At 44.8% G+C, this 10,824-nt stretch overlaps 1 protein-coding gene across 2 annotated transcripts in view; it reads left to right on the forward strand.

The window, feature by feature from the left end:
* dyrk1b (dual-specificity tyrosine-(Y)-phosphorylation regulated kinase 1B) overlaps nucleotides 1-4,684 on the forward strand; it is a 57,840-nt gene extending 53,156 nt beyond the window's left edge. For both annotated transcript variants that reach the window (XM_085472854.1, XM_085472853.1), the window contains exons 10-13: nucleotides 490-610; nucleotides 1,391-1,573; nucleotides 2,266-2,369; nucleotides 3,201-4,684. In XM_085472854.1, coding sequence (XP_085328980.1) covers nucleotides 490-610; nucleotides 1,391-1,573; nucleotides 2,266-2,369; nucleotides 3,201-3,716 — 924 coding nt within the window. In that variant the 3' untranslated portion in view covers nucleotides 3,717-4,684. The remainder of the gene's footprint in view (nucleotides 1-489; nucleotides 611-1,390; nucleotides 1,574-2,265; nucleotides 2,370-3,200) is intronic.
* Nucleotides 4,685-10,824: the final 6,140 nt, after the last annotated feature.

Raw genomic sequence — 10,824 nt, forward strand, 5'->3', positions numbered from 1 at the left:
AAACTAATACAGCACTTCTGGGAGGTGGTGTAACTGGAGGATTGCTTCATGAATACACAGCCATCGATGAGACACTGCTATGGATCAGAATCACTGAGGCATGTTTCCAGCACCTCGTTGAATCTGTGCCATTAAAAATTAAGACAAAAACAGGCCCAACCCAGTACAAAGTGCAAAGCACCGAACAAGCTGAGGACTCCTCACAGGCTTTCTGTGAAGAAGGATTCATAGATTTTATCCACCATGGAGGACCTTTGTTTCCTGCAGTTTCAGCTTTAAGCCTGGACTATTGTGTCTCCAAGACGACAGAGTTTGGGAAACGGAGCTAAATGAATGAAGTTTTCTTTCATTAGAATACGAGTCTCAGTGTTAACCTCAGTATTGTGTCCTGAGCAAAGTGTTGAAGAACAGCGTGCCTTCATGTTGTTATTGGAACTTCACAGACTTTCCTTAATAGTCATAGCGTGTGTGTGTTTTTGTGTTTTCCAGGAGTATAAGCCCCCAGCCACACGGCGTCTACATGAGATTTTGGGTGTTGAGACCGGGGGTCCAGGGGGCCGGCGAGCAGGAGAGCCAGGACACGCCCCTTGTGACTACCTAAAGTTTAAAGGTAGGCATTTGCATGATTACTGCAGGACTGAGCATTAATATTCATGTAAACAAGTTCATGGAGGTGGAAACAACAAATATAAATGAGTGATTAAAGTTGTGTAAATTATTCTCGCAGTAAATGTCCTCCTGAGGTGTCTCTTCTAATGTGATGTGTATAGATGAAATCTATATTCATTTGTAAGCATAGCGTAAATAGTAGCAGCATGTAGGCCAGTGCGCAGCCGTCAAAGGTGGAGGACTCGGCACTTTGTCCCTGGTTGGTCAAAATGGCTGTGGAAATATAAAAGCCTCCTTGTGGAGGGGAAGGAGCCTGAGCTGTTGAGTGAGGTACCAGAAAGCTATAGCTGGGCTCACCTCAGGGCACAGCCTGCATTCTGGAAGCACTGTCCCGGAGATGGGGCTGGATTCTGCTCATCGGTAAGAGTCAGGGGTCGGTATACTTGTGTCCTCCCAGTTCGCTGCACTGGGGTTTCCCCAGTGGACAAAAGGGTTGCTTCCCCACACCTTTGGCTCATGGAGTGGGTCCTGGCTATCATTCTCTGTTAAGTGTGAAAGCAAAGCTGTCAGTTTAGTGTTTGGTTTATGTTCCTACCCTTGTCTTTGGCCTGTGGGAGTTGACTGAAAGGATGTGGTCGTGGATTAAAGCGCTGAACCTCTATGTGGAGTTAGCATGAGGAGCAGATATCAAGTGAGGGCGAGGGACACAAGAAACATCACGGGGTTGACACTACAATTGTAGCTGGCCACCATCATTATGTCAGTGTTTGTCCTCTTCCAGACCTGATCCTGCGCATGCTGGACTACGACCCTAAAAGCCGCATCACGCCATTCTACGCCCTGCAGCACAATTTCTTCAAGAAAACAACAGATGAAGGAACCAATACTAGTTCATCTACATCCACCTCTCCTGCCATGGACCACTCTCATTCTGCCTCCACTACTAGCTCTGTTTCTAGCTCTGGTAATGTAGACTCTTCTCTTTCTGCACCAGCTTTCCTTGAACTTTTTCCCGTATCTGTTAGAATGAGGAATATGTCATCCTTGTCACAGGTCCAAAGAAATGGTAGCAGTTTAGATTTCATCCCTAAAATGTCTCAAGCAGGATTTTGTTAGGATCAAGTAGACCGGGGCAGGAGTGTAGTGAAACAGCTGAGAGGATGCTGTTTGCTGGGCGTGTGTGAGATGCTTATTACTGCTTCATAATACAGATTTGATGTGACCCAGTGATATTCAGTGGAGGGTCTATGTACTTAAACACTGCAGCACGGTCACCCTCCCTGTCAGCACATTACTTTATTTCTCAGTCAGGTTTTCATAGTTTTCTTGATGAACATGAAAGTGAGGAGACGGGCGAGTTCGTTCTCGGTGACAGGAAAAGCAGATCCACTCTTTAGTCTTCTTCAGCGTCGCGCAAACACGCTACGAGTCAGAGCTGAACGCCCAGCGTTCGTGGCGGGGTACATACCCGACAGAGGCGCGGGACCTTCTAACCACCCTACTGAAGCCACGCCCCTCCTCTTCTTCTTTTTTGTAAATGTCTTTCTTTTAGTTCACACAGAATGAATGCATTATGGCTTGTTTTAGCTAAAAGTATATCCATGAAGTAAAGCTGTGCTCAAGTGTGAATTTAATGTTGGTGTCAATTATTTCCAGGTGGCTCCAGTGGTTCTTCCAATGACAACCGCAACTACCGCTACAGTAATCGTTACTACAACTCTGCTGTTACACATTCAGACTATGAGATGACCAGCCCTCAGGTACCACTGTCACTGTTTGCATACACAATAACAGAGAATTATTGAGACGGTATGAGGACCTTTGCATCAGTCACTCGCTGCTGCAGGAATGTTTATCCCGGGTCAGATTACTTTAGCAGCTTCATTCCTGTTGGCAGTGATGAAATATTTTGGCCACACTAGTTTTTTCTGACCCTAATCCTTTTTGAGTAGTTTTATTTTGAAAATCTGCATATTGACTTTAAAAATTGTGAAAGACAACAGTATAAGCATAGCAAACTCTTCACTTCCATCCATGAAAACCAGTATTCATCATGATATATTTGTCCTTAAACGCTCGTCCTCCAGCCTGTTTGTAAAGGACTTCTCTGTAACCTGGAACTGAACCATCCAAATCTTACTGGAGTTCCCATAATATTCATCAAATAAGCCTCTTTTCCAGTAGCACCTGCTGGGCACCATCTGACTCAACTCTGCTCTTGGTTTCAATTGTTAAGCACCACCTGAGTGTGGGTGGGGTTGTTATAGCAAAGCAGCCTGAAAGTGCCGTGATGTCATCTGTGTGTAAAACAGTCGACTCGCTCTGTCTGGATGCTGTCGTCAGCCGCCGGGCACAAAAACGTCGGAGCGCGCCGTCTTTGTGGTTGCATGTAGCCGACCAGTCCACTGATTGGTCGCTTCCTGGCCAATCAGTGGCATTTAGTCATCTCTACACGGCCCGATGGGAACCCTGGCCGAGTAGCTTAAACAAGTGTCTGAGTTGAGTCGGTGCTTGTGGAAAAGAGCTGGTGCTGTCACTGGTCCCATTATAATCCCAACCCACTGACCGTGTCTCTCTTCTTTTCCATCTAGGCTCCCTCACAGCAGCAGATGAGAATGTGGCCAGGCAGTGATGGCGGAGGTGGGGGTCAGGATCCAGGATACACCCAGTTGCTGCTCCATAAGCCAGCTGCCTCCCAACAACACCAGCGCCACTTCTTGGACCCGCCCCACCACCCACACCCAACTTACTCCCACCATGGGAATGGTGGCCGTGGCCTGAGGCAGGGTGGACAGACAGGCATCGGCGGAGGGGGGGGCCCACAGGGATCCTCGCCCCAGATGAGTGACAGCATGGATGTGAGTGTATCCCTGGGGCTGCACCACCTGGGGGCGGTGTCTTCCATGGAGGCCTCTCAGTTTGGCTCTGCATCTCTGCCCCTCGCTCTGCCAATCGGACTGTCTGCCTTCCGGACTCGGACGGCTCCCACCGCCCCAGGGCCACAAGCCCAGCCCCCTGAAGACTACTACCCTGCCTCCAACAACAATAACCCCACTGGGGGAGGCAGAGGGAGGCCGGACTCAGACGAGGGGCCAGCCAACTCTTGATAAAACCTGAACCATGCCCTAAAGCCATACAATTTTAACTACAACTACTACAACTACACACATACAGCCAGAGTTCAGAGACAAAGAGGTGAACTTTGTGCTGAAGGAGACTTTGTACTGCATGAGAGGAGGAGGAAGAAGGAGGAGGATGCTGGGAAACTCCTTTTTCCTGTTTTAGTTTGTCTTTGTCGCGCCTGTAACTGGAAAGGAATGATTGTGACCAGTTTGTTTTTATTAATTTTAGTGTTGATTAATATCATTTGATTTTTCTCGGGTTTGAGGAGTTGTGTGTTCTGTGTGGTTGTTGTTTGAGTCTGGAGAGGAGGAGGAGGAGGATGAAGGGGAAAGAGAGAGAAGTTTTTGCATTTTATTCCATAAAGTAGCTGTAAGCTGAAGGAGGGCTCGTGCTCGCATTGGTCTGTTCATGTTTGCACACGTGCATGTGTGTTTGTAAGATATGAGATCAGATTTGTAGCAGGCCCCCCCTCGCTGGTCTGGACGGACGGTGTCTATTGATCAGTCTGACACGTCGAAGTCAGGTCACAGTTGAAGTGAAAAGGACCCATTTTGAAAGTAGGTGTAAATGCAGGCAGGAGGCTATACATACATACATATATATATAATATGTATGTGTATATATATGTACTGCTACACGAAGAAGACGGGGCGATTTGAAAGGTTGTGGTTGAGGACTGGCGGATTCTCTCTCGTTTTTCTTTGCGTTTGTTCTTCCTCTGATGTTCTTTGGTCGCAGCAGCACGGACAGCGAGAGGGAGACGGAGGGAGGAGGTGGTCACGGGACACTGATGCCTTGCTGACACTCACAGGGATCTCCTCCTCCTCCTTCTCCGCCTCACGCTCTCCCTGCTTTCCTCTTCCTCTCCTTCTCCTGTTGTGTTTCTCCTCCAGACAGCTCCTCCTCTCTGTGCTGCTAATCACCATGACAACTGGTCCGGATTGCTGCTAAAGATCCAACACAGATCAATAAAAAAAGAAAAAGAAATAGAAACAGAAATTTAAAAGAAACTTTTTAACCCTTCTGCTTAAGAGAAAAGGATAAAGTAAGAACCACTGCATCTCAATGTATTTATTACTATTTAACAAGAAAAAAACAAACTGAAAGTAACCCTTTTTTCTGCTCTTCTTTGTTTGGTTGCCTTCTTTCTGCAGGTGAGCTCTGATTGGCTATTGTAACAGTGACAGTAACTGGTGACATGGGAATGCCACTGGTTGTGGGGCTGGGTGGAGGGTAAGGGTTGGGGCAAAATAAAGTTGGATATATAATAAGAATAAAGAGTATACTTTTGCACACCAAAGTCAAACAAACATCAGCTTTCTGCTTTTCTTCCTCCTGATCTGATCGTCGCGCCCTGTCAGGTTGAATGCTGCACTTCTCATTTTCCGTCCTTGCTCCTCGTACAGCCACCACACTTTCTGTGTGGATATCCACTGAATTAATGAAACATGTCATCATAACAGCTGTTACACATGAAACAGGCTACAATAAGGTTTTTGTCTTAATTAAAGGCGTGAGAATGAGCTGTGGTACACTTGTAGTTGTTAGCTCGGTGCTAATACCACCACAAACTAAGTAGGAGAAAGGAACTGGGCATCAGGAGACTTCCTACTGAATGTCAACCACTGCCTGATCACTGACCTTACAAAGGTGAGTTGTGTGTTGTTCTTTGAACTTGTTGAGTTGTAGCTACGCGCTGGCTCTGATGTCTGCAGCACCCTGCACTTATGAAGGTCATTGCCAAAGAAACTGGATGTACAGTATGTTGGCCCTGCAAGTAATGGATCTGTTGTGATGACCTGATGGAAAGAAGCAGCCGCACTTCTGAGTAAGAAGCTCGCCCGACTCATTCGTAGGTTAGGACTTGGGAACAAAGATTCTGTAGATCGCGCTGCTGGGCTGAGCGATTTCCTCAACTGACTTTAAATCTTACAGACGTGCCTCCTTCCCTGAATGGAGATTTTCAGCTGTGAGTGAAAGAGAGCAAACACTCTGCAGAAAAGGTTCATCATCAAAGTCTGATATTTAGGAATCTGCTGGAAGCTTTTTTTAAATTGACAGTTCTTCAAGAGTACTGTCGATTAAAGAGCAAAATACTCAGTTTTGCTCTACAAGGGCCTGATATCCACTTACAAGGACGTGCTGCTACTGTTGTATCAAAACTTTAAACAAAGGTAAGGTAAAAAAAAAATACATTCATCAGGCCCCAATGTGCCCGAATATCAAAGAGGAATTAAAAATGCTGCTGTGGAAGAGTTCGGGTCTCAGGAGGTTAAGTATCTCAGGGTCTAGCTCATGAGTGATGGGAGAAGGGAGCGAGAGATCGACAGTCGGATTGGTGCTGCGGATGCTGTTGTTGTGGTGACGAGAGAGCTGAGTGTAAAAGCAAAGCTCTCAATTTACCTGTGGATCTAATTCGTCCCTCACCTGTTGTCACGAGCTTTGGGTAGTAACCAAAAGAACGAGATTGTTCCGGGCATGTCCCACCGGGAGGAGGCCCCGGGGCAGACCCAGGACACGCTGGAGGGATTATATATCTCAGCTGGCCTGGGAACTTCTTGGTGATCCCCTGGAGAAGCTGGGGATGTGGCTGGGGGTCTGGGCTTCTCTGCCTAGGCTGCTGCCCCTGCAACCTGGCCCCAGATACACGCCTTCAGCGTGTATATGACCACTCTGGTTCACCCGTCAGCTTTTACAGGGAATCATGCTTGTGTGGTGCTTTGAGCGCTTTCTTCTTTCACGCTGCGCTCACCTGCACACTCATACCAGCACTTTTTAGCTAACATTCAAACAAACAAAATGGAGGTTGTACCCTTTATATACTACGACTGTCAGATGATTGGTTTAAAAGAATCACATGTCAACCTGTGCTTTTAAGATTATGGTTAACAACAGTTTTAAATCTTAAAACAGGTGTTTACAGTAAGTTTTGTCTTTTTGTGAAAGTTTTAAAAGCTTGTTTACAAAAACAAAACGTGACGAATGCTGAAATCCAACCTCTGAGAAAGCAGCCTAGTTAAACTGCCTGCATGGCTCAAGGAGACGATTGCTTTCATTTTGATGTTATTCACTGGGTTATTTTTTATAGCTCTCTACATCAAAAGCGATTATTAATGTGCTACTTAGTGTGGAGTCACCAGCGCCCTGTCCTACAGGAGTGGGGCCGGGATCAGGGAAGTCCAAAGCTACTTGGTGAGCCAACAAACAACTGCTGAAACGTTCTTGGGAACACAGACTGTCAGCTTTCTGGTTGGAAGGTATCTGAACTGCTATCTGAGGTTGAGAGATATTGGCTTGATATATCCATGTGCACCTCAAAGCAGAGGTTTCTGGAAACCAGTCTCCCTGAGAGGGAATGAATTCTGCTGGACTTGGGAGTTCCTCTCAGTGAATATGTGCCGTGGTGAGCATCCCTATAGCCACTGGTTTGAATCCTGTATGTTGGGGTTTTCCAAAGTGGATAAGAGAGTTACTTCCCTGCACATTCGGGTTTGGTCCTGAAGATTTTATTATATATTTTTTATTAGTCCTTTATTTATCCAGGTAAAAATCTCATTTTCAATGACCTGGCATCATGGCAGCAAAAGTCAAAAATACATGTACCACACAAGTACATAAGAATGAAAACAAATACAATATGCTGCACAAACGTGAAAGGTTTACAATAACAGGTCATTAAGAGCAACATTAAAACAATCACACTAAAAGAATTATTCTCTTGTTCCTTTGAGATGGACCTAAACTCCCCTCAGGGAACCATTTCTGACTATTTCAGTTCCTTCTGCAGATGTTCCAGGAAGCAGGGGCAGCGTATTTAAAAGCCCTTTTTCCTAATTCTGTTCTGAGTTTTGAGACAATCAATTGTCTGATATTATGAGAACGAAGCCTGTATTGGTTGTTTTCCACATATAAACACACAGATAAGAGGGAACCAGCCCAAGGAGAGATTTATAAAGACCAACCAATGGACCAATGGGAAGGTCTGTGGATATACAGAGACGGACATTTAGCAGCAGCATACAAAGATGTACACGATTCCTATAGCCAGTAATGACACGTGAAGCACAACGGTGGACGGTATCAGATTTCTTTAGATAGGGTGCAGGTGCATTCATAAAAAGCACGTCACCGTAATCCAATACAGGTAAAAAGAAAGAAAAAACTTGCATGAATCTAGTGTTTTCTCACTTGGAGGGAGAAACAGGATCGATTTCTAAAAAAGTCGCTTAGTTTAAACTTGGACACAAGCCTTTGAATGTGAGTTTTAACATGATAAATTCTGATCTATAACGGTCCCTGGATACTCGTAAGAACATTTCAATTTCAGTTCCTTGAATGGTTTTAATCTTAGGAGACGTAGCTAGCAGCTCTTTGCCATTTGAGAATAACATGAACTGGGATTTCTCTGCATTTAACACCAACTTAAGTTGAGTTCAAGGACTGAACGACATCAGAGGCAGACTGCAGAAATTGCAGGGTTTGTGCTACTGAAGGAGATGAACAAGAGATAATTTATCATCTGCATAAAGATGGAATGCAGCATTTGATAAGTTATCTCAAAGGTTGTTTATGTAAAGAGAAAAAAGCAACGGTCCTGGTACAGAGCCCTGAGGAACTCCTTTGGATAGTGGGGGGAAAGAGGAAGAAGACCCAGCATGGACACAGTGTGTTCTTGCTGACAAGTAATTTGATAACCAGCTTACAGCATTTACAGATAGACCAACATTGTTTAGTCTGTTGACTAAAACAGCCCATTACATCAATGATGTCATTAACCACTTTAATGCAGCGGTTATTGTGCTGTTGTTGTCTGAATCTCCACTGATGTTGGGAAAGAACTGAATTTTTGTCCAAACAGGTCTTTTAATATTAATAAGCTTTTCTAGAACTTTTGCAAAAACAGAGGATTTAGATATGGACCTGTAGTTATTTCAACAAAGGCAGATTTCTACTGTCTGAGAGGCTAAGATTAAAAATGTAAGTTGGTGGTTCAGCTATGAAATCTGCAGCCAACTTAAGAAGAGGATCAAGTTGATCTGGTCCTGCAGATTGATTTAGCTCCAACAGATTCAAAGCCCTGTGGAGGCTTGGACCACAGATTCAGTCTGGTTGGCTGCACCACAGCTGCCTGTTGATTAAGCTGCTTCACATGCAGTTCAATATGTCACAGTTCTCATTTTTCAAAGACTGGCATCTCATCATGTCCCCATAGGAAGATTTCATTATTTTCCATCTTTAGGATCCTTCAGATGTCTAGTAGTTTTTGAAAAGTAAAACTCTGATTTTGTTGTTTTTTGTTGCCGTCCCGTTCAGCACTGTAGCATCAGAATTATTGACTGAAGGCCAAGAAAAATGTCCCACAGATTTATGTTCCCAAGTGGATCATTACAGCTTTGCTATACTGGTCCACTCGATTGAGCTTTATAATTTCATTTATTTATTTTTAACTTTTAAGTTATTACAGTCAGAACAGACGTGACTGGGGTTAGGAAAGGGAAAGACGTAGACAAGAGAAGTTTGAGAAAAGGAGAGGGAAAGAAAAACAGGGGAAGCAGGACAGTGAGAAAAGACGATCTGCAGGATCACCTGCTGGGAAAAAAGAAAACAAGCAAAAGGAGAACGACTGTTTTTCTGCATGACAATGAAAAAGATGCTGCGACAAAGAAGCAAATCTGTCAGGAATTAAATTGTAATTTAAACTGCGCAGACTGTCCGATTGCTGTTGTTTTGCTTTTTAAACTTTAGTGGTCCTGTAGGGGCATGTTGGGGGGATTCTACCTCACTAAAAAGCTGAAGCATGCACACTGACTGTGCTCTAACCCTAAAAGCCTTAAAGACCGAGGAGTCCTAGCTGGCAGTACTTCACCTCGTGCCCGCTGAGCATTTCTGATGAAACCTGAAACCCAGCAGAAGTAGGGCCACATGAATAAAGCAAATACTGACCTTTTCACCTGCACTGTTAAACTGCGCTGCTGTTATTTGAGTCGCACCTGAACCAGTTGGCAGCAGTAAAGTCAAAACGGGAAACTCTTTCCTGTCAGGATGTACTTTTATTCTGAAGGAGTCTGAAAGTTGGAAGCATTCCAACACAAGGAGTAATCAAACCTTGCTGGGAGAAAGAAAGGCGGGAAACAAAGAGCTTTGGGTGGATTGTGGGACGGCGAGCAACAGAATTTAAACTGGATTAGTTAGACATCAGTCAAAGAGGGCCGTTACCAGCTACACCTCCATGGATACTTCCTGATGCCACAGTAGATTTCACATTATTGGAAAAGAAGAATTTCATTGACCAGTTTATAATTATGTTCAAATATATACAAACACAGCTGGTCAAACTGGTGTAGCTGTGGTCCCGGAGTTTACGGTTGAAATAGGCAAAAGGATTAATGATGGACTTTCAGTATACACCGGAGAAATGCTCACAATACTGTAAGCTTTCAGTGGGTAGCAGGCATGAGCCCATTACATGCAGTCATTCGTTCAGATTCAAGCTCATCGTTGGTCCGTCTACAGTCACTCAGACGGTGGAGCAGAGATTCAGCAAACACGTTTCAGAGCACACATGATGCAACTTACAGGTGTGTTTATGGATTCCGGCGCACTGTGGACTCAGGAAATAAGTAAGGGCACAAAACATGGGGTGGTTGACATGGCTGTTAGCTTTGGCCAGGCAGAGATAAAGAGTATGGTCAGGCAAGAGGTGAGGAAAAGATGGCAAAGACAGTGGGAGGAAGAAAGGAAGAGACGATGGCTGTGTAGAATTCAAAGGAGGATGGGAGCCACAGGACGGAGTAGGAGAGAGGAGGTGGTCGTATCAAGAATGAGATTTGGACATACTGGTTTGACCACTACACTACTCATGATGGGGAAACATAATACGGGGAGTGTGACTACTGTGGAGAGGAGGAAACATGCTCAGTAACATAAACATCAAATAGGACCTTTGTGATCAAAGGTCATCAGGCCTTATTTCAGTTTAAAAAAGAGGGGAAGCTGTTTGGATTTGAGACCCAGACCACACTCCACACCAGTTGGTGGCAGTAATGCACCATTCAGCTGTTTGCCAGCTGCCAATAAAAATCTAAAATCAAG

The sequence above is a fragment of the Copadichromis virginalis genome, linkage group LG11 (assembly GCF_057382275.1).
Source record: "Copadichromis virginalis isolate Kocher_CV1m ecotype Utaka linkage group LG11, C_Virginalis_male_GT1.1, whole genome shotgun sequence".
In the NCBI taxonomy this organism is placed as follows: domain Eukaryota; kingdom Metazoa; phylum Chordata; class Actinopteri; order Cichliformes; family Cichlidae; genus Copadichromis; species Copadichromis virginalis.